General features: G+C 37.5%; 2 protein-coding genes across 2 annotated transcripts in view; one reads left to right on the forward strand and one right to left on the reverse strand.

The window, feature by feature from the left end:
• Positions 1–1,724: 1,724 nt before the first annotated feature.
• LOC105923172 (alpha-1,6-mannosylglycoprotein 6-beta-N-acetylglucosaminyltransferase A) lies at positions 1,725–13,823 on the reverse strand (the record flags this gene model as incomplete). Its single annotated transcript, XM_036133607.1, has 9 exons — positions 13,651–13,823; positions 10,145–10,243; positions 8,444–8,534; positions 7,557–7,622; positions 6,048–6,251; positions 3,454–3,530; positions 2,645–2,734; positions 2,316–2,381; positions 1,725–1,901 (listed from the first exon to the last, which is right to left on the reverse strand). Coding segments are annotated over exons 2-9 (858 nt in total), but the record flags the coding sequence as incomplete, so codon positions are not given.
• An 8,588-nt stretch (positions 13,824–22,411) lies between these two features.
• Positions 22,412–26,751, forward strand: part of LOC105935652 (polycystic kidney disease protein 1-like 2) — a gene marked incomplete at its 3' end in the record, with an annotated part of 43,538 nt that continues 39,198 nt past the window's right edge. Inside the window, 4 exon segments of the mRNA XM_036133606.1 lie at positions 22,412–22,903; positions 24,063–24,224; positions 24,316–24,501; positions 26,227–26,337. Coding sequence (XP_035989499.1) covers positions 22,585–22,903; positions 24,063–24,224; positions 24,316–24,501; positions 26,227–26,337 — 778 coding nt within the window.

Raw genomic sequence — 26,751 nt, forward strand, 5'->3', positions numbered from 1 at the left:
AAATGCAAATTTAATTTCAGTAACATCATGGCAGACAGCTGGTAAAAAGGGGTGTGGAAGGTAAACTTAATGCGCTTAAGTCTCTAAAGATGTGTTGCTGACTGAAAAAAACAACAACTTGTAATGAAGTCTTGCTAAGAAAAGTTGTTTTAGGAATACATCAGTCCACAAGTCTAGGAAAAAATATATCAAATTAGCGCTGCTGGAAGCTGATTATGGACAACCGTGAGATGCTTAAAAAACGCAAAGGCAATATAAAACCATTTAACACGAAGAAATCTGGTTTTTTTATGGAACCTAACTTTTAGTCTTGTGAATTGTAATTTTGAAACAAATACCTGGTGAAGTCTATAGTAAACCACCTGGTTTACATTCAGGAAACAGGGCTCAATGATAGGAGCAAATAGTTAAGATAATTTAACAAATTCAAAGGATTTTAACATTTATTCGATATTTTTCCATTAAAGTTAGATTTGGTAAAACAGCTAAGCAAGTGAAAGTGACAATTTCATTAGATTTGGTTTCATATATGGACATTTAACAAGTTTGATTTGTTAGTCACAGTGGATATGTTAAATATTTTCATTATTACTTCATCTGACCAATGCACACAACATAAAAGGAAAATTGAAACAGAACAGATTAAAATAGTTTGCTGGTTTATTCTTATATTCTCTGGCAAAGCAGTTTTTATATATCCAAAAGAAGATATGAATGAATAAAAAGTGAGCTCTAATTTCAATGAATATGAATTTTGCCCTGCCAAAAAGGGACTGCAGATGCAAGTTAGCCATTCGCTAACTCTGGTATAATGCATCAAACGGTAACATTTATGTTTTAATTGTACACGGCCCCTACAGATTTTACGGTTTTGAAAAAAACAACAACTCAAAGACGTTATGCTGCAGGTTTTGAGACTGAACTAATCTGTTCATGGCTAATGGATTTACTATAGACCATAGTTCCTATGGGAAGTTTAGATTTCTACATCATAGGGATGAATGTTGTAAAAATGAACTTTTAATGACCATGTGATCAATTCCCAGTTTAGACCTAAGGTACTGCACCAACTCTCAAGATTTTGTGGCTGAAGCCTGATACTGTGACAGATAGGCTGGTGCACAGCACACAGTACTTGAAATAATGTGGGAGCTGTACCTCCACAGTTTAACTCCACCACTAATCAACGTGTAGGCGGTTAAAACCTTGACCTAAATGGGTTCTGCAGCAGGGCAGTGATCCAATGATTATCCAGTGAATGGCTGACATTAAGCTTCTAGAATGACCTTCCTAAAGCTTTGGCATCAGCCTTTCTGAAAATGTGTGGATTATGTTTAAAAGTCAGAAAACCAACTAATTAAAACTAACTTGAAGATTTCCGCCCATCCGAAAGGTCAAATATCCAGACAGAAATGTACCAGAAGATTGATAACGGCTTAAAAAAGAGACATCAACCAAATATAAGCTGGGGTGTACATTCAAACTCATGCATGCACCAACTTTTTATTTTTATATCCTTTTATATTTATTGCAATAAGTTTTTGGGATGATAACTAAAATAAAAAAAGCTTACATTAATGCCTATTATGAGTGTATATAAACTTTTTACTTTAACTGTATGAAGTAAAAGAATGTTAGCACAAAAGTTTAAGAATGTTAGACCACTATAGAGGTAACAGCTAAAAAAAAACTACTAACAGCTCTAATAAGCAACTCTTTTTTACCTGTTTAGCTGTCCGCTCTGCGAGGTTGTATTTGGATGAAAGAGAACTTCCTGCCTCCACCCAGATCTCCTCCATACTCTTTATTCTCTGTTGGATCCAACGAAATTCAGTCTTATTATGCAGATCCTGGTGTAGACCTTGAAGATGTCTGGATACCGCTGCATGCTCCAATCCTGGCTGTGAAGAAACAAGAGAGCTGTTAATTTAACCATCATTTCAGTCGCCTTCAGTGTCCCACCCATCTGTTACTCTGCAACACAAACGGACAAGTACAAATTCTCCCAAATGTCAATGTTACCACTGAACACATCATATTCAAAATGTGAAGGTTTTTTGGCATTTTGCAATGAAAGCTGCATCTTTTTAGACCATGTGGGATATTTTACATTGTTTTCATAAACCCAAATGCAATTTTTAACTGGTTAAAAATTTAAATAAAATTGTGAAAAAGGAAAATTTGGTCTACTCCAATGACATAAAGACAATAGGACTCAGAATTATAGAGCAAATCTTTGATTGGTAAAATCTGTAAAACCGTTAACACGTCACAAATACAACATCCATAATGTGTTTGTTGGCGTTTGGCTCTACCTGTTTGGTTTCTGATTTGACCGAAGGGACGACGCGGCCTGAAAGAACGGGACACCAGGACTCTATCTTAACACGACAAAAAGAGAAGAAACACAAAATTACTTTAAATTTTCATGAGATGAGTTTATTTAATGCAAATGAGGATTACCTCAAAGAGCAATATTGCAAGAATCATCATAATGCATGAGCAAAAAGAGATTTATGCTTTTATTTCATCAAACGAAGCAGAATCTCCCACACCACTGACCAGTGTCCGTGCATGGATATTAATTCATCAAGGATACAATCTTGTCTCCTGGATTTATGCATGTTTAAAAGCCCCTAGGTACCTCGCTGAGGTAGATGAGGAAGGAGCACAGGGATCCATTCACACCATAACTGCTGTAGCAGGGGTCTGTCTTCCACATGTCCTTCATCCACTGTCGCCACAGAAATCCACAGAGTACGAAAAAACAAACATAAGTACATGGTTAGTGTACAGTAACCTCCAAAGGAAAGGCAAGTTTACTTATAAAGCACTTTTCAGCAATAAGAAGATTCAAAGTGCTGTACTTTAACAAAAAAAGCATTGCAGAGACAAAGGGAAAACATTACAGAGGAACGCACATTGCAGTGGAATAGTAGCAGCAGACCAGGATAGACAAGTTGGACTACAAACTTCAACATTAACATTTAAAGGCAGCCCTGAACAAATACGTTTTTAACTTTGATTCAAAAGAACTCAGGGTTTCAGCACTTTTATAGTTTTCTGGGAGTTTGTTCCAGATAAGTGGAAAATAAAAACTAAATGCTGCTTCTCTGCGTTTGGTTCTGGTTCCGGGTCTGCAGAGTAGATAAAGTATCAGTAAAATAAAATAAAAACATTTGACTTTTACTTTAAAGGAGGAGCTAAGGCCTTTGAACTTTTCAGTTGTGTAACAGAGTAAATATTGCATCTTGACGTAAAGATAAAACTTAAAGCAATTTGATGTCAAGGCTCTGTAGCATAAAAGAACCAAAATAAATGCTGCTGATTTTCTTCTGACTCTTTTTGCGTCATGTTTCACAGATTTAAATCAATCTGTCGACGCATCATTGCAGGACCTGGAAAACAGAGAGCAATCCTAAAACTGCCTTTACAAGGACTTAACTTTGTTACCTTGATTTTCTCCTTACACTGAGGAAATCCATCCAAAGCTGGCAGTGGGCAATTTTTATCTTCTGGGATTTCATCCTCTAAGAAAAACAAACAGCAACATCTTTATTAGCTTTATATGAAGTCTGTAAGAAATGGATGGTGGAAAGGGGGCGAAATAAACCACAAATAACCATTTATTTCTTTATGAGCTGTTTTATCTATATTCATAGTCAATTAATTAAATTATTATTCAGTAGAAATTATTTCAGTAACTCAGTTCTCTAAGTGAAACACATTATATAGGTTAATTACAAACAGACAGATGTTTTAAAGCAGGGGTGTCAAACTCGTTTTGGTTGAGGGGCCGCATACAGCTTTATCTGATCTCAAGAGGGCCACACGAGTTAACTCATTGCAAGATTAAATAGAACTAAAAAATGTGGACTTGTTGATTTTTATATTAAATTAATTTCACTTTTACACAATATATTATGAATAACTTCAGCGTTTTTAAGAAAAGTATGTGCAATTTCAAGAATACTCTTACTCAGTTAAACATTTACTTGTGCATTATGCATAAGAACTGATCACAGTGATTCTACAATGTTGAAAAACATTTATTCTCATTTTTTGGAACTTAAAAACACTGTCCTACATGTCAAAATACAACAAACAGATAAAAATTAAGAAATGGTTTAAATTTTTCCACACCTAAAGCTTAATCTGCTAATTAAAACACAGCGCCCCACGTGGACAATATAGGAACTGCTTATTTTTAATTAAACGAAGTACATGTTTTTCACATTCATAAATCAAGCGGAGCACTATGGCAAAAGCAGTACTGCGCCACTTGTGAAAGTCAAATCTGATGAGCTCTTTTTGGCATTAAGACAACAATTCTTATTGCCACATTGCCAGACAGGACACTGGGGAAATTTATTTATTTATTTTTTTTTAATAATGATAATGCATTTAGCCACAGGGCCGGACTAAATTGTCCCGCGGGCTGTATGTTTGACACCCTTACTTTAAAGCCTAGGTTTCTAATAATCATGACGATTTTCCATTTATAGCTAATGAAAGCGCACCATTTAAGATTAGAAAATTACATCAGACTAGTCATGTTTGCATAATTAAAATGAAGTTAAATACCTGCTTAATGGTTTTTAAATTTAAAGAGGTACTTTTAAAATCGGACAAATGAGCCTCATCGGAATGCATTTATAGAATATGACTTCATATTATTTATATGGTAACTAACTAATATGCGTGATATGGCTCACTGTCAGCTGTGCCTGAATAAGGTTTTCTAATGTTTGTGTCCAGTCCAGCCATTTGTGAGTGAGCAAATGCTGCATTACGCGCATGTAAAACACAATAGGAATATATTTATTTATGGTAGGATTAAATTACTCACAGATGAACTCTGTCTTCTATGTAGGCGATTTCTGAAAGATTGTGATTATGCAGGATTTTATTCAGGGCTATAGTGGATTGAATGCAAATGCATACACCACCATTCAGATTTGTATTTGCAAGTAAAATTAAAAAACATCTAACATTTACCTTCCACCACACAATTATGCTATATGTTTGTGTCTCTATGTCACATAAACTGTATAGAAATGCAGTTTATGTGTGGTTGTATTGTAAAAAAAAAAATGTTTAAAAAAGGTAATTAATACTTTTTCAAGGCGTTGTATCGTGGTCAAATAACTTTTAAATACACAACACTCTTTAAAGCCAGGTTTGAAATGGTTGGAATGTAAATTAATATTTTAAGTCCTAAAAATGACAATTTCTGTTTCATTACATTTTCCCTTCAATGCAGGTGGCCAAAAATCTTTTTTTTTGCAGATATAAATTCAAGAGAATCTGTGGCAGGCAGACACTCACCATCCAGTCTGACTGAGATTTAGATCTTTCACCAAGAAAAATGGCCACGCACCATGGTACTGAGATGGGACTGCTGTTTTACACAGTTTGTCAGTCTTATTGTTTATCTGTCCCTGTCAAATAAAAGTAATCAATAAATCAACAATTTAAGTTTGTGAGTTGGCTGCGGTTTAAGCCGGATGTTGGTTTATCACATTAAACCCCAATGAAATGCACCATAGTTTGTGGTTGCAGTGTAACCAAATTTTTAAAAAGTTCAAGTAGGATGAAAACTTGCAAGGCTCTGAGAATCGTGGAAGTCCAAATACTAATCAAGCAAGTATCAAACTGAAAGAACCAGGAAGGTCAGCAAATTGATCACACCCATCTTCTAAATATTACCAGGGGTAATAGTCAACTACATGCTCATTAAGGCTCACAAAAAGGCACAAAGTGCTCACAAACACAATATACCAGTATCACATTTTTTACCCCTTTCCTGTTATTGAAAAAATGCTTGAAAGAAAAAAAAAACGGGCAGTTACTTTTATCCGACCCAAATCTCCATTCTTCAAAAATGTTTGTCAGAAACAGATTTTCTGTGATGCTGTGATAATTTGATAATTTAAATCACAGCCTGATGCTCATATATATTTCTTAATTTACACTTTGTTTCTTGTTTAGGTGTGTTGAACCTAACTTAAAACTGTTCTCACATTTAGTCTTGAATTCAACCTTACCAGCTTTTACTTGTTCCTCTTTCTTCAGCTGCAGCTTCAGGAGCTCCTCCAAGCGGGTCACTTCTTGCCGCAGTTGGGCTTTATCGGCACGTAGCTCCTTTATCATCTCATCCTTCATCTGACCTTTCGCTTTCTCTGCTTCCATTTTCTCCTCAGCAGCTTTTATTTCCTCTTTGTAGCCTTTAAAACGTAGCACTGACGAGACTGAAAGAGAGAGGGTCATCGTTCGGCTTTGAACGCCTTCAGAATGAGCTGACATTTCTGAATGGCTCTTCATGCAAAAGTCGAACAGTGTTCAGGTAGGAAATATCTCTGAGGCTAACTGAAGACAAAGCATTTTGTGGATTCAATCAAATCTGTGAGATGCTGCATCCTTTAGCCGACTTTGTCAAACTGTGGGAGAAGCTCAAATACATGCTAATAGATGGTGCTGTCTAAATGTCCATTTTAAAACTAGTTCAGGGCCAAGTTTCCTATGAGTTGGCAGAACAGGGGTTCACGATTTGGACCCTTTTAATGCCTGAAAGAGCAGGTCGGAGGGTCTTGTTATTCAAAAAGGGACTTAGGCGTTTCTTGCCTACATTTTCAGAAAAATTATCAACTATACCCTTAATACAGAAATCTTTAACAACCGCTTAAAGGTTATTTTCAAAAAGTACTTTTAATCTGACAAACCTATTTAAATTTATTGAATATCAATGTATTGCATATTCAAACGGCATGCCACTCGATCCCGGGTTTCGGCACCATCTTGTTATCTTTAGCTGACTTTGTCAAGCTATGGGGCAGCTCAAATACATGCTAATAGATGGTGCTGCCTAAATGTACATTTTAAAATTAGTTCTGGGCCAAGTTTTCTGTGAGTTGGCATAACAGGGGTTCACCATATGGACCTTTTTTTTGCTTGAATTAGAGTCTTAATTCTGTAGCTTAACAAATAAAATACCATTCTGAAATGGCTTGGCATTGATAGATGGCACTGAAAATTTGCACAAAAAGCAGCCAAAGTACAAATAGAAACCTTCATAAAAATGAAAATATTTTTCAAGCAAGACATTTTTCGAAAGTTTTGAGTCTCGGATGAAAACAAATAATCGAGGGATCATTTAAGCCTTTTCAGCAGTTCTGAGTGGACTGTCTCTTCCTTCTGATGTTTCACTCTCCTTTAGAGAATGCGCGGTCAAACGAAACCCATTTGATTGAGTAGTTTTAATGCTTCTATAAATGAGCTACAATACATTGAAATGCATTGCATGGGTAGTCTGCCACTTGTGAACCAACCTCATATGGTTGTTCATGCAGGCCCCTTACAGAGAAATCCATCATCATTAAGTCAAAAAGACAGATGGCAAACCAATGATTGATGTCTCACTGGCTGCCTGTTGCATGCTGAGCCCACGATGAGTCAAGAATATGTGTCACACATTTTTAGCCGACAACAGTTGAATGTTAAATATGGTTTCATGAGATTTCCAGGAAAAACATTTTGTTCTGAAACAATTTTCTTACCATTATCGTCTGATTCAACGACGTTCAGCAGATCGTCCACAAACTTGCCAAACATCTCCATCACATCTAGAATGAAACAGATATGATAATAAAAGACATTCAAAAAGAAAGGCTGCAAATTAAACATGTTTGTGAAGATTCTCAGTCATGATCAATCCAAAAAAGGTTAAAAAATAAAACAACTGGACTTCTAATGTCTTCAGCTTCAGAGCAGAAGTCCAGTTGTTTCATTTTATAACCTTTTTTGGGTTGCAAGTTAAAGAAAAACTAATGGTGATGTTTAAATGTACAAACAGAGGTGTGTTCCACTGCAAACTGTTGCTGGGTGCTTTAAAAGGGTGTCTTGTAAATGAGATCTTAGATCTCAATGAGGCATAAGCACACGGGTAAATAAAATATGTAAGCAACCTTATGAATGCAAACAACTGCTCTCATGAACCAGAATAATGACATAACGTCACACGGCCCAGGATTATTGTTCAGTCATAAACAAAACTTCAGGTTTGTTACTCCCTCCTTTTTTCTCCTGAATAGCTGTCGATTCTGTTTCTGTCCGTAGAAAAGTGAGATACACTTGATGCAAATGGATCCACTTCACAATAAGCACTCAACTATGCTTAATCAGCCTCCATTCATGTGACCTCCTCTGTTGAATTGGGAGAACTTCAAAGTAATGCAAGTAAGTGCTGAGTGCCTGGAAACTGCCCGGGGTCAAGGTGCTCCTCTCCCCTGCTCTGTAGTTGCCAGGGGAGAAAATCTTTTACTTGTTTTGATTATTTATTTCCACAAGGAAGAGCATCTGGTGTTGGCACCACTGGTTAACACCCTTATTTGTGCTCGTCTTTTCCAGCCTGACCCTTCTCATTATCGTGTTGCTCTTTTCTCACCTTGGGACTTGCTTGTTTCCAGCCACACTTTCCTGTTCTGTCTTAGTCTGCTGTCAGCAGTCACACTGGCGCTCCTCTGGTCAACTTTAGTCTGAAAAACCACACAGTTGTTCTTTAGTTAATATAAACTGAAAGTAAAAACACTGAGTTTTAAATCTTCACTCAACAATGTTACTGTTGTGTGGAACTATTTATATACTGAGGGTAAGAAGTCTGAAGTTAAGGCTGTATGGCCATGTCTTGGTGCAGTTTTGCTGGAATCTTTCAGATGTCATTAAACTTCTCCTCAACCTTCTCCCAGACCTGTCTGCTGTGCTCCTTGATCTCCATGAAGCTGTTTGCTCACTGATGTTATCTAACAAGCCTTTTTTTTTCACAGAACATCTGGATTTCTAATGAGATTGAATCAAAAAGGGGAGATCTACATTTGCTGATTAACTGACTTCTGAAAGTAAGGGTTTGTGCCTGCTTTTATTTAGTGAATCAAGGTAATATGGCAGAGAATATAGTCGTATTCAATGAATTAGAATATTATTGAAAAGTTCACTCATTTCAGTAACTCAATATGCTGAGTGAAACATCAGACAGATTACCTTTTTTGTGGACCATAAGGTGCATTGAATATTCTTCCCAAGTGTATAAAATCACTCATCCCCTCCACATACACAGCTTTCTATCCTTCTCTGCTGGGAAGACAGAGTAGCTGGACTACACTGCGCTGTTTCTAACATAAGGCCAAATAAACGTAACTTTTATATTGACTTAACTTACTATGTTTATTGTTGCTAGCGCGTACTCCAGATGCGGGCAGCCTAAAGGCTCCCACATACTCAGGCGTACTCTGCGCATACCGTGAGCTGCGCTGACTCTCTGTGGACGTTTTACCCTTTATAGTTGAACATACCATTGCCTACATTTCTTGTGGCAAATTCCTACAATTCCCACACTTTCGGAGGAACGGATGGTAAAATGTGTGATTAGCTAGCTGAGCACCTAGAGCCGTTTATTTTCCAGCAGGCTCCCACCTGTCAGTGAGAACAGAGAGGGACTGTGATGCGCAGGTATTCAAAAAGGGACTTGGGTGTTTCTTTCCTACATTTTCAGAAAAAGCATCCACTATACCCTTGATACAGGAATGTGTGCTTAATGAAAAGTATGTTTAACAACTGCTTAAAACCGATTTACTGTATATGCACACCACACTTTAATTTTTTATTTTTTTTTTGGTTTTTATTCACTTTGTATTCTTTTTCTTCCAATTTACAATTGTTGTCCAAGTCTAGCACATAAAGTTCGAACAAAATACAATGAACTTTGTGGTTCTCATCTGACAAGATATGCAGAAGGCAAACATGTAGCAACACTTTTGCAAGGCTGCATGGATAAAACATACTTTCTGCATAAGAAAGGCTAAGTTTCTCTGAACCATAGCTGAAATATTATTAACCCCGCATTCAGCTATTAGACGATACATTTTTAGCTGAACCTGGGTTTTTAACTACTTCGGTGAAGCTGGTTTTATTCTCAATGGTCTGGTTCATTTTAATGTGTTCTAAGAGCTCCTCACTGACTTTGAAATCAACTTTGATAATAACACCGCCTCTTCATTTAGTGCATTTACAAGTAGCTCTGAGCTGTAATGGATTGTACCCTCCCCACCACGTAAAAGGAAGTGAAGATAAAATGGATAAAGATACATACCAGAATAATATAGGGCAGGCTCAGACACCACAGGAAACAAATGCCCAGGAGCACAAACAGAGGTCTTTTCAGAACTGGTTTCCTCATGATTTACAGCAGCTGCAAGTCAGATTATGTGGTTGTCAGTCAACTGAAAATACAGCTACTTAAATGTCATCTTTCCTAGACATACAACTCTACAGCAGTCAGTATTAAGACAAAAGCATCAGTAAAACGAGAAAATCTGACAAATCAGGCATGAACTATAGCCTCAGAACCACGGAGGTTTTATTTAAAAGCAAGTCACTCGGTATTAAAAGGTCAAATAAAAAAAAATTGTAATAGCTTTAACAATACTTTTTCTACCAGGATCACACTTAAAATAAAATTAGTACTTTATTTAAAATGTGGACGAAAATTAAAGATGTAACCTTTTACGGTAACAGTGTGAATTATGCCAGAAACAAACACCTGTGGTGAAGGAGAATATTCTTTTAAAGATTGGTTCAAGCAAATACTGATTTATATTCAATAATTGAAATGTATATTGTTTTTATTTTTGTAGAATTTTGCCATAAACTGTATTGCAATAGTAATAATTTAGACAAACCCTGTGGAACAATACCACACCTATTCTGATAAACGCAACTACAAAGAGATCAATATCATGCGAAAAGCCACATTTCCACAGGTTTCTTTGTAACATTCTGGTGATATATATAGTTACATAGAAACACTTGTGTCCAGTGTTGTAGTAATAAACTGTTTTATTCAAAAATACAATCTCATCACGGTACGCACAGGCCCGCTCTTTTCACAGCCCTGGCTTGGCAGTTTTTGCAGCTGTTTCTCAGCACATCCTGCAGACAGAACTTTTTTTTCCCTGCTGTGTCTGACAACTATTGTGTGAAATTCAAAGTGGGTGTGGTTACTGTCGAAAGGTATGTGACATGTGACACTTTTTAAGCGACTAAAAGGAACCACCTACCACGGCAGAACTATCCTGCATATACATGCATGCCTGCTCCGTCCCAGCCAATTCAAATGCAACAGATTCTCAGCGCACCATCAATTCTGCAGAAGCCTGTTAATGAGCCATTAACTTAAATGTCATGGGTGGCAAGATGGAAATGTCTAAAACATACATGGCAGTGGATCCTGAGGACCAGATTTTAGGTACTGTGGATCGGGATGTCCCTCAAGATATAATTTTATCAATTTCTTTCTGATTGGTTGGAAAACAAAAGAGTAAAAGAAACAGAAAAAGATAACACATAAAATCAACAGAGATTTGACAGTTTCTACTGCATAACAGCTCAAAGTTATATTCAAATTGGGAAGAATGTAATAAAGTGTACCACAGTATCTGAAAAAGAAAAACTGTTCTTGCTTCATTATGTTGATGAAGCCGTTGGTCGCCATACTGGTTTTGACAAACCTATGTTATTTATTTACAGTAGATTACATAGTTTATACAAAACTGATTTAATGTAATTTTATAATCTCTTTGTAAAGAAGTGCAGTTAATTGACTCATACATCAGAACATCATCAACCTAGATGGCCTTTGTCCAACTATTTGCAAATTTAAAATAATTTTACTTGCAACAATATAATTTTTTTCCATATACTATTTAAAACAAATTTTTTGAGGTCACAACTGATCCCATTCTGGATTAAAGCCACAATCAATCAGGACACAATACAAAACTCTTATAATCATGTAAATTTGAATATATATATATATATATATATATATATATATATATATATATATATATATATATATATATATATATATATATTTACTGTTTTATTCCACAAATGAATATTATTAGATTTGTAAATATGTCACCCTGTACTGGTCCCTTAAAAGCTCACTAAGCATTACAGCTTTTTATTTGTTATCCTGGATGATAATCTTGAGACTTGACTAGAATGTAAATATCCACCTATATCATTTATTATTATTATTATTATTATTTTCATTCCTGTTTGTGAGAGCTGTGGCTTATCGTTGAAGTTTTGGTCCAGTAAATACAACTTAAATTTCCATCAAGAAGGGTAGAATTTTTTAAATTAAATCGGTCATGTTTCCAAGTACTTGGGGAAAAAAAGAAAGTGATTTAATTTCCATCTACATGCCTAAGCAGCTGCCACAGTGTACTAAATCCATCAAAAATTGGAAACAAAATTTCAGTTCACTTCAAAAAGAATCAGAGCTTAACGTCTGTTTCAAGACAGCGTATTCCTTGGTGCTGTTTTTAAAGGTTTAAGGCGGTTTGTCAATACTGCTCCTCAGGGCTCAATGTTTTAGGTAGTTCCCTGCTGTCACACACCTAAGGTGATTGAATGGGTGATTCTACAGCACTTGATGACCTGCTGAGATGTGCTGCAATCATTTGAATCAGCTGTGCTGGAGCAGAGAGGCAGCTAAAACATGCTGGACGGTGGGTCGCGAGGACCAGAACCAAAAAGCACTTCTTTAAAAAAAAAAGGGACTGTCACACACAAAATAGTCAGTACTTATTTCAACCACTAAGAAAGCAAACTGTTTAAGATCATTTGTTGAATGTTTTATGGCAATATCTGATTGTTTGAAATTGCACATTTTCACAGCTTTCATTATAAATGGAAGAGTCTAAATTCCACTGCTCCACTTTTTAAATTATGTTGCCTCAGGGTTTAACCGAAATACATGATCTTTGCATCATTTAAAGTAGTTTAAACAACACTGCAATTGCTTCTTTTTTTTTTTTTTTTTTTTGACAAAGAACTCTTTTCAAAAATGTTGCTAACATACCTTTTGTAAGGAAACATAAAAATGCTTCTCCTGTATTGTCTACCTACCCACTGATTAATTTAAAGAATGGGAGCGTTGTCTGGGAAAATGAAGGGGCCGAATCACACGATCAACCACCTGAGAGTTGGCAGCCCACTCAGAAGCCTCTTGAAGATCCGAGTTAATCAGGTCCTCCACAGCTGTGTGCTGTCACACTGATAAGCTAATGTTTGGCAGTCAGGTTGAGGAGATAATGAAGTAACACGGCTTAATTAAAATCTTAGTAGAATCAGTGAGGTAACCAGGCTCAGTCAAGATACAGTAGCAGTTTCTTATTTTCAACAGTGTCAGTGAAACTAAAGTTGCATTTCCTACCTTATTTACGGTTAAATTCCTAAATGAGAGACTGATGATCTATTGAGTGGTCCAACGCGACCAGCTGGGCAGCTTATCATATATGAGAAAGTTTGTTTATATCTGTTGTGATCCTGAAAATGGTAAATTGATCTTCGTAATGGACTTGGCAGTCAGACGTGGTGTGACAAAAAATACAAACAAAAAACAGCCGATGAGTAGAGATCAAGCCGCCTACTGTAATAAAGGTGATTTTTTTCATGTATTTCTACCTTTCACACTGCGACAAGCGGTAGGATTGTTTTTAATATGTGGTGTTAACACAGCAAGACAGGCAAGCATCTTTTTACAAACTGTCTTGTAATCCACAGTAACAAACTTAAAACCCTTACCGTCGCCAAATCCATAAGTCCTCCGATCTCAGCAGAAATATCACATTGTTTGGTTTGTTTTGGAGTTTCTTCGTGATCCAGCTCAATTTGAATCACAGAGCAACGCTCAGACAGGATCTCTCAGGTGCAAAGCTTCAGCACAGGTGGCAAACCAAAGACAATGCTGCCATGCTTCAGTTTCCTCATAAAACCAGTTTACGTTCACACAACCAGTTTGTCTTCATAGTCTTGTTCTGGTCTTAAAACAAACATGCTTAGTCAGCTTTTAGTGTCTGGTTGGCTGTTTTCAGATTATGTAAACCTTTATAAAGAAAATCCTCTGACTTGAGCATGCTGGTCTGTGGAAATTTAGAAATGTAACAAGAGCTGAATTAAGGAGGAGGTTTTGTATTTCACGCATTATGCAGGACTCTCCAAGACTAAAAGTTGATCCTTGATGAAGTAACTAATACATTTGTGATATACCAGCAGCCTCTTATTTATTTATTTTTTTTGCAAGAAGCTTTATCAGATTTTATGCAGGGACTATTTAATGCTAAATGGACACTGAAACGGAAGGTAGAAGAGGAAAAAAAAGTAGAGAAACAGATGAGACAAAATGCCAAAAGGGAGAAAAGGTGAGAGAGAAAGGGAGAGTGATACAACGTCCTCAGTCTGGTTCTTCACCTGCAAGGAGATATATAAAAAGAACAGCAAAACCAAGCGATGAAAGCATTACAGGTACAAACAACCAACACCTTGATACCTTCACTGAAGAATACACAGTATTATTTAATACAGAATGTATAAAGTGACAGTTGAAGATAATAATAGGGGTTTTCCATATAGAAGTGAATCTGTAAGCACCTGAATCCAAGCACCTGTAGGTGTTTGTGAGAGTGTATTTGTTCATGTAAGGTTTATCCATGAGACAAAATGCTCAATAGTGGTTGTGGGGAGCCAAAGGTTGGGCTTTAAAGGTCACCAGGTCAACATAAAGCCTCACCACATAAACAAAAAAAGCAACTAAAAGATTTTAATGTGTTTTTTTACCTGTGGAAAGAAATATGAGTACCTTTGCAAAGCACACACAAGAATAGCACAGCAATGAAAATTTGTCCTGGATAAACAAGCTGTGAAGCAAAAGCTGATCAAATTGTGTTCTTATCTGACTTTATTTTCCAGCTGTGGTCTTTTAGTTCATATTTTCAAGTGCTTCTAAAATATCAAACAGGCAAATTATTATGGTAACATACATTTCTTTAGCCCCCCACCCAATTTAGTGCCCGTAATTTTAACCGAAAAACAGCAAGAGCCAAAATTTACGCCTGTCTGATTAGTTTACAAAAATACTTAAAATTATTAAAACATACATCAATGATATGTGATAATTGCAATTCGCTTGATTCTTTACAGCATCTTTTCATGAAATGCAACACATCTCATCTCAACACAGCTGTACAAACTAAATATAAACTACACAATGGAAAAAAAATTTGGAATCATTATTTTTTAATAAAAGTGTTCTCCACGCTGGCACTCACCTGGCCTACATAAATGTGTGACTAACAGGTTCATGCAACGCTTCATGGCATGCTAAAGAGTGACTGTAATAATTTTAATCAGATGTGCTGGAACAAAGACTCATCTAAAGGCAGAAATGAAAGTGGGCCTTCAGGACCAGGATAGAGGGAATTAATTTTTCATTTTTTGGTATGAAACGGAGCCATTTGCCACAGGAACTCTGATATCAACCGTGTTTCAGTTCACGTCTGGCTTGGGAACATGTCCTATTAACTCTGTAGATCAATGATTTAGTAAAATTGGCTTATCTGTTTCTTGGCATTAAATCTTATGTTTTTGGAACTGAGGCATTGTGCCCATTGCTGCTCTTTGGCATTGTTTCTTCCCTTCTCACTATCTTTTTTTGGCGAGGTTTTTACAGCACTAGTGGCTCATTTTTTGTACAGTGGGCTGACAGGAAAGGGGGTAGGAGAGAGGGAGAGAGACATGTGGCAAAGGACCGCAGGTAAGAGTTGAACTTTGGTCAGCCACGTCGAGGACTAAGGCCTCCGTACATGGGTTCTGCGCGCTAACCAAAGCGCCACCGGAGCACACCCCCTTCTCACTATTCTAACAGCTTTGCACTTCTAGATGGCAATTTTGCACGTACCCAACTACTCCACACACACACACACACACACACATCCACCCACCCATGCACCAATACACATAATCGAAATGCTTTATACAGTTTGATGCAAGATGCAGCCTTGATTTTAAGAAGGTTAACCAAGCAATTAGAAGACCATGCACAGGATACTGGTATGCCAACATAGGACGCATAAAAAAATAAGTTGCAGTTGTGTTCACTGTGGCACGAAGTTGACACGGAGATGAGGTCCGCACCACGATTTGGCCACATTATTCTCTCCACTCCTTGTAAACTACCATTTTGTGAACTTGAGCGTTGACCTTCTGAAACATAAAGTTTGATCCACAAGAGTGGCAAAATGAGGTTGGCACTGGTGATTGAGCAGCTTGTAAAAATAAAAACAGGCTTTGCAATTGTATAAGAAAAACGACAAAGACATTTTTTTTGTCCAAAGATTTAATTATATAATGCTTGGAATCTGGGCAATGACTGATGATAGTTGTCATCCTTCATTTACATAAATAGCTGACAGCTAGCAATAAACTGTTAGGCTATATTAGGTTTTATGGATTATATACACCCATATATGAGTGAAAAAAGTTATATTTATGTGGAGGATGAAATGGAAATAGAAAGATGAACTGGTCTGGAGCTTTTGATTGTAGACCTCTGCTAAAAAAGCCATCCACTAAGGTTGTTCAGTATTTTTATATTGCTTGTCAACAAAGCTGTCCTCCTGTTTTCTTCTCAGGGACATAAAAACATTTCAGAAAAGCACATTGTTATATATGTGCCAACCTGCTGCTGCTGACTGTATTTTAGGCTACAGCTCTCTCATTTACCAGAAACATTCAGCTTCAGGAGACACATTCATGCAGCTTAAGTGGCTGATAATGAAGCAAACGCAACAAAGGAATCAAACAGGAATCAAATGTCACAAGCTGAAGAGTCAAATAAAAAGCAATGTTTATTGGCATACCTTTTTTTTATCTGAGTGTTGTATATTTAAGTACAAAGAGTCCATCTTTAAACAGAAAATAAAAGTTTTACTGTTGTTTATCGAGCAGATAGATTGTCAGGCACATATGTGGCAACAAATTGTGAGATAAGGCTCAGTTTAGTATTCCTGCACCTTTAAGTATCATACCATATGGTTTTACACATATTTCATCATTACCAGTGTTTTCATTTGTTGAGAACAAAACTTTTAATATTTTGAAACTTAAGATACAGTTCTTCTTCCCTTGGTGTCCTGTTAAGTTCAGACCCGCTGTGCAGTCAATGACACAGTTAAAGTGATGCAATTAGCCTTTGGATGCACTGGCTGATCCGAGCAATGTTTGCAGCGGAGGAACTGCAGGATGTGCTTTCAGAGGCTCATTCTCTCCTTTTTCCCCTTCTGTTTCTTGTCACAGCAGCCATCAAAACTGCAACGACTGCATCAGGGTTCATTGGAAAGTCTTTGTGCTTGTTTCCCACAAGGTCTGATGACTAATTACTGGAGCCAGTTGTGGAGGTCTCCATTTTAGCAATGGGTAGAGAACAATGGGCCGGATAGATATTTCTGCCAGGCCTTTATTTCGTACGGTTTTCACTTCTTTCCTAAACATTTAAAAGCAATATATTGGGGGTTTATTTTGGTTTGAAAAAATATAAATCTGTAAGGATTTCAATGAAACAATTAATTTCCAAGGATGAGGAGGTTATTTCTTCATCAACCATTTTAGTAGGTGACATATATGGAAAAAGATTAAGATATTGTAATTCCAACAACAATCAAACAATCTCTCCCATCTGTCCTTCATAGCACACACCATCACCTGTGACTGCATTCATCCTATTCCTTTATAATAGGTGATGATAACCCACTTATGGTAATATTTGTAATAATTTGATTTTGATTGCCTTTCAATGAGAAATCTGGGCATTATTTTGTTATGTACCTTTTTTTCAACACATTAAAACATGTAAAGCATATTCCTGTTGAATTTGATCTTTTTTAAACATGCTTTGCACATAAGATGTTTACTGTCATATACACAGTTAATGTGTTGACTCTGCTTCCTTACCCTTACAGACAGAGCAATTAATAATCCAAAATTTATAGCTATAAAGTCCCTGATCACAATCTTCTGAAATCAGTGTAAGCAAGGATCTGAAAACAAGCCTGGATTAAATAAATGTTATATATATTTTTTTTCATATCTAGAGGAGGCATAATAGTATTTTATCCTTAATGGTTTTTCTCGTAATAAGTAAATTGTTAGAGCAGGATCAACTTCTTTTCAGAACAGTGTTTATCTCCCTTAATGCTGAGAGGGAGACCTAATTAGTTTTATTGTTGCTGGCTGCTCCTCGATGCGCCTGAGGTGATTTGGTGTAACCATTGATTCTTACATCTTTAAATGATCAAAATGAACAAGTAAGACTAAACCAAAACAGACTCGCCCTTGGCTGTGCTTGAGGCAGAGCATGGCCACAACGCTAAGATGGAAATGTTAATAAGATAAATAACTACAACCCTGCCCCCATCCCTCCACCACACACAGACTTCGGGTTTAGAGGATAAGTATTACTATTTGGATGTTGAAAAAGTTCCTGTTCTTCTGTCTAATATCTACCACTGTGTTAACTCTGAACATAGTCCATTCATCAATGTTCCTTGAGGCTATAATTTAGCTTAGAGTAGTGAGTCTTAAGGCCCGTTTACACTACACTTTTTTAACCGAGTTGAGCCGAGACCAGTCTGAGCTCGGATCAGTTAACCAAGCCAAGACGACCGTTTACACACCACACTATCCCGGTTCCTTGGTTGCTCCTCGCCTCCTAGTGACGATCTGCGGTACTACCGCTCTCTGGGATTGAAGGCGGAAGCAGCAAAACAAAACGGCGGCGCCCGTAACATTCAGGAAGTTATGCTTGATGTTGTGATATTTCGGTGTTTGCGGAGAGTCAGGGGAAGAAGGCAACCATTGGTGAATTTATTTGAGAGAGTCGGCTTTTAGGAAGTGGATCAGACAAACAAACGTCTAATAAGGATTTACAGACGCAGGAAACAACAACAGACACTGAGGTTCATTGCGCTGCTAAGCAGAATCATCACTTGAAACCGTGTGGCACAGTAAGGAAGCTAGTTTTTTTATGAATGTCTGAAATTTGTCTGAATGGAGTGTGAATCGGGACGTGCAGCCAGACACGCCGGAAAAACCGCAGACAGTCAGCTGACTGTAAGGGGATGACGCGGTCTGCTCATACGCTCTTTATCAGAAAACCGGGACAGAAAAAAACCAGGCTGAGACCACATCTGGAACTGGTCTGCAGTTAGCGCGGTTCAGTTCAGTCTGCTGACCATTTACACACAAGAGTTATCTCGGTTACCGAGCTCGGACTGGTCTCGGCTCGGTTAAAACAGTGTAGCGTAAACGGGCCTTTAGGCCTTGTACGTACATAGCACCAATATGCAAACTGTGAAGTGCTGGACCCTAAAACTCATGTACACATGTACGATCAAAAAACAATTTTTTTAAAGCTCCTCTTTAGCCGGAGTTGTTTTTCGAGATGTAAAACAGAGTTTTTGGCCCCTTCTCCGCGAAGATGAGACTGAATGTATCCACATAGGTATTTTGTCATTCAGGCTGTTCGACAGTGAACTATCATTTTTGAAAACGGGTCCCAGAGTGGATGCATTTCACAGGTTTCGTTTTTCTGTGTGCACATGCGAGTCGCATCTTTTTTTAAACAATGAAATTGTAGCTTCGCCTCCCTCTGCAAACCACATGTGCCTCACTCTCACAAATAACAACAAAGATGGCGTCATCTGGTGTTGCAGCTTTGTTTTGGCTGTTGGTAGCGTCCTCGGACTACGCCCTTTTCAACGAGCCCGCTCTACACAGCGTGTCCCCTGTATCTGATCTGTCTTTACTTCACATAAGTTGTCTGCTCAGCGGTTTCTGGTTTTCCATGTTTCTTTGGCAGTGTCACAGCTCCACCATTGGGCCCTGCATACCTACGACAATCTTTTATGAATATTTACCGTGTTTGTCTCCATGTAGACGAGGTCTTAATGTGGATGAAAGGCCAAACCGCATCCGGCTATGTGCGGATTAGGCCTCAATCCTAGTTCTCATGACCTACTGATTTGAATGTGCCCCTGCTCCAACACACCCAATTTAAATGATTGAATTAACCCCTCGGGATGCTTTAAAGTGCTGCAGAAGCCTGTTAATCACCCATTAACTTAACCCTAACCCTAATCCTGTTCAGAAACACTTTTTGTTATACTGGGTAAAATAGTCCTTTCATCCTGACAGCAACCAATACTATGTATTCAGAAAAAGGAGGTTAAAATTAAATCTTTGTGGGAGCAGCAGGCCTGTAAAAACTCTAACCAATCTTGGTTTTGGTTCTGCCCTCACTGTCCTCTGTCCTCTGTCCCCCTGTTTAGGGGAATCATCTTATCTACTGGTTGTCCCACATGCCAATTATTCTGATGCGCTCACATAAACCCAATGTCTGTGCTTGTACCTCGCTAGTTTTTTGCTTGCTGTGCATGCACACTTCTAGTGTTTATGTGTTCGGTTAGCTTAGCGGTTAGCTTCAGTGTTAGCCGTTCCTTGTAGCTCACTGCTCTCACCGTATATTTTGAACATGGCTGAGAATTACAAGAAATTAACCATGTACAAGTTTATGAGAAAAAGAGGAAGGCCCCAGTAGTAAGAAATAACACCAGAGTGCGTGTGGGAGATTTTTTTTTTTACACAATCTCCCTGAGGAGTGGAAGAGCAGGTAAGACACATGCACAGCTATTCAGCTATTCAAAAAGGGACTTGGGGAAACTTCTGGAAAATTTGCTGACTCTACTTTTAGGAGAGATTTGTTGCAAGAGGGAAACACCTAAAATACAGGAAAATAGGCCTTGAGGAGCAGGACTTAGAACCTCTAACTTAGAGGTCACTTAATGGTTAGAGCATGGTGTGCGTGTCCCAGAGCTACTGGGTTCAACTCCCACAGACTGCCACTCTGGGTCTCTGAGCAAGCTTAACCCCAGACTGTTCCCTGGGTGCGCCACAATGGCTCCCCAAGGGGATGGGTTAAATGCAGAGAACAAATTTCATTGGAGTGTATTTTGCAGTGACAATAAAGATGATTATTATTATTATTATTTATCTGTATAAAGAAGCAATAGTGCCTGTCTACAACATAGAGATTTGTAGTTTAATCCCACTTTGGAATCAAACTTAGCTAGATGCATAAAGTCTGTTTGTAGTTTGTAAATATTAAGCTCAGAAAACTCCCTGGTGGGTTGTTCCTTCAAATGGGGAGCAGGTTTTAAAGAAAAAGAAAAAAAAACAGAAAATAAAGAGTTTCACAGATCTGCTTGTTCATATGTTCCAAATATGGGGAGTTTACAGCATTGAAACCGCTATAAGCTGATTAGGTCTGACCTGGGGACTTGTGAAAGTATACGTCTCTTTACACTTTCCTCTATAAGAAAGTTTTATCGTGCTAGTTATTGTATTCTAACAGATTTGTGGTCAGTAAAAGAGACACACATGGCCCCAATTAAGCTCCATATAAAGCACTGCTATAAAACTTAAAGAAAAAACTTCAGCTTTGGCTCCTTTACGCTTCCTCTGCATGGCTGAACACTGTCTGACCGATCAGCTTAAAAAGAGAGTTTACTGTTCTCTTACACACTCTGCATTGTCACAACAACCTGAGCTGTCTATGGTCATCTGTCCTAATACGTCCTGGAGGTATAAAGTTAGTTTAACAAGGAAATCTAATTTTATTTTCAAAGCTGATTTCAGAGTGGTGATCAGGAGAAAATAACAAATTCTCAGGTAAAGTAGGCTAGGAGTCGTTTCAGTTTAAAAAGGACAATGGGAATTAACTTTTAATTAGTGAGTCTGTATGAAAGCCTGTCTATCTGCAGGGAGTTGTGATTTGTGAGTCAGAATCAAGGTCCAAAAACATGCTTTTTTTTGGGTATGGTGTTATAATATCTGTCTGTGTCTAATTAATATACATAATGTGTATGACTTGGTGAATTTTGTTGCTGAAATCTCTGTACTTTTCAAAAATATTGTCATTTATTGAATATAACTGTGCGGTTAGAATAAAATGTTTACAGTAGTCTGTCACATCTGAATAATGCCATTTATAAAGGAACATGAGACAATTGGAGACATTAATGTTTCATAAAATTATTTATGGAGCTGCAATATTTTGATGCACAACACTTATATATTCTGAATAGAGACCGACTTGCGTAAACAGAGGAACAGTGAGCATGAGGTTGATAAGACCCAGACCGCTGTCATTTAATTATTTTTGTGCTATCTATTTAATTAAATTGAATTAAATTTGTAATATTTTTATGAATTTAAAATACACATCATGAATTAATTAAACAATTAAATAGATTTTTTTTCCACTGTGATGGATTAACAGGTATTATTCCGGCTAAAGACAAACACACAACAAGCCTCTGATTTATAAAGTTACATGTAAAACCTAACCTCAAGTACCACACGCCTTTGATTCCGTGGCTGAAATTGCTTTTTTGTTTGTGTGCACAAAGGCAAAGCAATCATCGGTTTTTGAGTGACTCTGGATGTTGGGTAAACAGGGAAACCAGGAAACGGCGTACCGGAGATGCTCGACCGGCCCAATAAAAGGCAGAATGTCACAGGGGTGAGCAAACGAGACGAGACCAGAGCTGCTCTGAAACCTCCAAAAAGTTGAACGGAGAAGCGGAGAGACTAAACTTTTGTATTTTTAAAGTGAGAATAGGCAGGATGTGCAGGGCAATTCTGCACATGCTGGTCCTGTTGATATCTCGCTGTCAGCCTTCTGTTGAGAATGATGTGGAGGTCACAGCTTCCTGTCCACAGGACCAGAGGGCATTTCGAGGTTCCTGCTTTGAGCTTGTGGGTCAGCAGCTCCCTTTTCACAGAGCTCAAGATTGGTGTGAGGAGAGCGGAGGACACCTCGCATTCATCCCAGATGAAGAAACTCAAAATTTTCTCGAAAGACACTTGGACACTGAAAAGGACCTGTGGCTCGGACTGGCACAGTCCAGCTCCCCAAAACGGTGGTTTTCTGTGCATGCTGAAGGTAAGATGGCAGAAAAACAGAACAGCAGAAGCTGCTGTGTGATCAATGATTTATTTGAAGCAGATAGTCAAAGACAGTGAGATCCATTTACAGTCCTCCTTTAGGACATAATCATACTCAGGTATGTTTGATGTCCTTTAAGAGCACGAAAATAAATGTGATGTGTCCTATTCCAGGAAATCAGATCTTGTTTCTGTGTTTGGATCAAAAGAGTTCAACGAATGAATATGAAGAAATTTGCTGGAATAATTGGCAACTTGTATAGCAGATCAGATATTCGGTTTCTAACTTTTAACTACTTCTTCCTTTAGTCATTCTCTAGTAGAGGAATTTGAGCTTCTTCTGTAACAGTTTGATGCCTCCGGCTTATTAACAAGATATTTCTACATTTTCCTGGATGCAAGTCAGTGTTAAGTGGATTTTTGCTAAACAAGAACAAGTTCTAGGTTTAGTTTATACAGAATTAAAGTGTATTACACAATATATGAGCAAATAGTTAATAGCTGTTAGAAGGTTAAAAAGTCTAATTTTATTATTTCTACTCTATGGTACTTGCAAACTAGTGCCTGCTACCAGAAGGCTCCAACACGTTAAGAAAAACAAAAAGGAAGAACATCTTAACAAAAGGAACCAACTGAAACAAATAGTTGAAGTGTTTAAGGTATGAAAGCTTCAGTTTATATAATATATATGTTTGAAGCAAAAGGAGGAATCATTTATTCCCAGCCTGAACCGAGGAGCGCGGATACATATACTGGTCAAAATATATAAAATATTCTCAGGTTATGGGTTTTACACGGACATATATGATTTGTAAATAAGCTTTTATGGTTATAAACAAAGGCAGAAGACAGAACTATATACAGTTTTGTACTGTATACATGTGTGTTGGCACAATGATCTTATTCTACCAGTTAAAATTTTGTGCAACATGTCTTTACCGGTCACATCATCATATCATTGTTTTTCTTTGCTCTTACATGTAAAGCTTCTTTATTATACTATAAAAAAAGCAACCTCCAATGTTTCTTTTTTATTCTGAATTTACGGTTTCAAATAAGGAAAAATTATCTGCTGTAGAAATCACTGATAAATAAGGACTTGAAGTCCCCATTTAAAACGTTTTTGCATGTTAATCAATACTGTGCTTCGCCCTCAGCTCCTCTTTTCTCTTGGCTGAATGGTTCACCTCTCACCTTCTCAAATTGGGTGAGCAGCCCACAGCCGGGTGCAGCTTGTGGATACATACTGAGAGGCTCAGGCTTTCAGTGGGAGGCCACAAAAGACTGCAACAAAAACATGCACTTCATCTGTCAGTTTGGTATGCATCGTGAGTCGTACTTTGAACAAAGCAGCACTCTGTGATCACCTCTTTGAATATTTTCTGGTTTTTTTTTTTTTTTTTTGGTCAGAGCCTGGAAGAAGAATTGTATGTTTGGGTCACAACACCACTCTGCAGTGTGGGTCTGGTCAAGTGTTAATGATAGAAGGGGCCCTATTCGGTCGCGACAACATTCATTACTGTCGGCCCAGGTTCTCCACACCAGCATTCAAACAGCAAAGGTGCAGCCAGGTGGATGCTGCAGCCTCCATTAAAGGTAAAACGTGGTCTGACAGGTTCAAGCTAGTTCATTATTAAATGGCTGTTAATCTTTGTCCCTGCATATTACGTCAGGCAGACTAGAATTGATCTTATCTGTGCAACAATTATAGCTTTCCATTCATGCAGCCCAGCTCAGAAATGGGAAAACAAACAGCAATGTAATGCCTCCTAAAAGGTTCTGGATAAATGGAAACAGGAAATTGAATCCACCACTTTCATGTAATGTTTGCTTTCCTTATCTCAAATAACACATTGTCTCACTGCAGACACGTTTGAAAAGAGTAAAAGCCCATCTGGACATTTCCAGAAGAAGACCTTTGTTGCTTAAAAGCCTGATGCAGAACATACTTGAAATACGTGAATGATACTCATCTACTTATTTCAAACATTGACTCATGCATAGAATCGATGACAGAGGCAGAGTATCCATGAATCCATCTTTCTGCTGTCCTCAGTCGTGAAGTGTCTCCTTACTGCATCCTTTGTCAGTAAAGATAAATACATTAGATTTAAAGTTTGCACAAGACAAAACACTCAGTCAGCAATACCCGGGGTGAGGCAATAGCAAGCTTTTGTGTGATCAGGACAAAGCATGTCATTCAGTTGGGTTACAGTAGTATAAACACTAACATAGAGTCCACATTCATAGATATATAGCAGGAACATCACTCTTAATGTTGAACCATTAGTCTGTACTGTAAACATTTACCCATGAAACATTAAACCTGAATCATTTTATTTCTTAACCAGACTCACAAATATCGACAATTAAAGTGCACCGCTTTTCAAAATGACTGCATGTTTCTTCCGATTTTTTTAAAATATTACCACCACATAATTTGTGTATTTTATTGTGGTTCTGTGTTATATGTCGTTGTGTATTTGTGAGATGGATGAAAAATTGTACATGGTTAAAATAAAATCCAGTGCAGCCAATTGCCTTTCGAAGTCAAACAATTAATAATCAGACTCCTCCTCTGTGTAATTTAATCACAGCTGCTTTGGAAAGGCTTCAGAGATGGATGAAAGTTAGTTTCAAGTGTTAGACTGACTGTCAAACTCCAGACCTAAGTCTAAATGAGAAATTGGGGCAAGACATGCTTCATCTAATCTAACTTAGTTTAGGCTTTTTTACAGCTGAAACTGCAATGAAAAATTGATTGACTGAATGGATGTACATGACACAGTTTTAGACTTTATGAAAAGATATGAAAACCATGCACCATTTTCCATGCACTAATTCTGTTTTTGTCAAATAATATCCCAATAAATTGCATAGCAGTTTGTGGTTGTAATATGACAAAATGTGAAAAGCTTAAGGGGTTAGCATTGAATTGCGTTATTAGTTGATTTAGGCTTATTTAAAACTTTATTAATGATCAGAGTAATCCTTTTAAATACTTATCTCTGCAACTCTAGTAAGAGTAAGTATTTGATGTTGATATAGGTTTTTCCAACTCTGGTGGATTTATCATTTATATAAATTAAATACATAAAGCATAGTTTGTTTTTTCATTGCAATTATTTGGCACGGAATGTTGCCGATTTCAATTGTTCCTTAGGAATTACAGATTGGAGACCAAAATAAATTTAGTGTTTTATTTAGCTAACTTCAAAATGAGCTGTCAGGTTCGTCCTATTCATTAAGTCTGCTGTATTGTTTAACCTTCTTTTCTGTATGTCTGTAAATAGCACCTGAAGCTTATTGTGTGTTTCCCAGATCACTGTCAAGAGCATCAAATCTGCAGGATCAGTGAAGTTATGAGTTCATTTGATGACCTCTGTCCTGAGCTGAAGAGCTACCTGACTGTGGACTATCACTGCAAAGTTGGTAGGTCACCGTAATATTCATTTTCATCAAGGATCCAGTTTTAAATCCAGCAGAGAACGTAGGTCCCATTTTTTATTTTCTATTATTCTCAAATTTTTTAATAGAAAAATTAATTGTTGGAATTTTCTATACTAATTTAAAGCTATGGTTGGTAATCCGGTTCTGAAACACTTTTTATTGTACTGGGTAAAATCATCCTTCCATGAAAAGTAGTCAATACATTATGTATTCACAAAAAATAGCTTAAAAAAATCCCTCTCTGTGGGAGCTTCAGGCCTGTAAAAACTCCCACAGAGAGGGATTTTTTAAGCTATTTTTTCCACCCTTGCCATTGACACCAAAGGGCAGGGATTGATCAGACATTTGATTCTGCTCTCACCCCCTCTGTACCTCAAGTTCCTTACTTATCACCTT

The sequence above is a fragment of the Fundulus heteroclitus genome, unplaced genomic scaffold, assembly GCF_011125445.2.
Source record: "Fundulus heteroclitus isolate FHET01 unplaced genomic scaffold, MU-UCD_Fhet_4.1 scaffold_648, whole genome shotgun sequence".
In the NCBI taxonomy this organism is placed as follows: Eukaryota; Metazoa; Chordata; class Actinopteri; order Cyprinodontiformes; family Fundulidae; genus Fundulus; species Fundulus heteroclitus.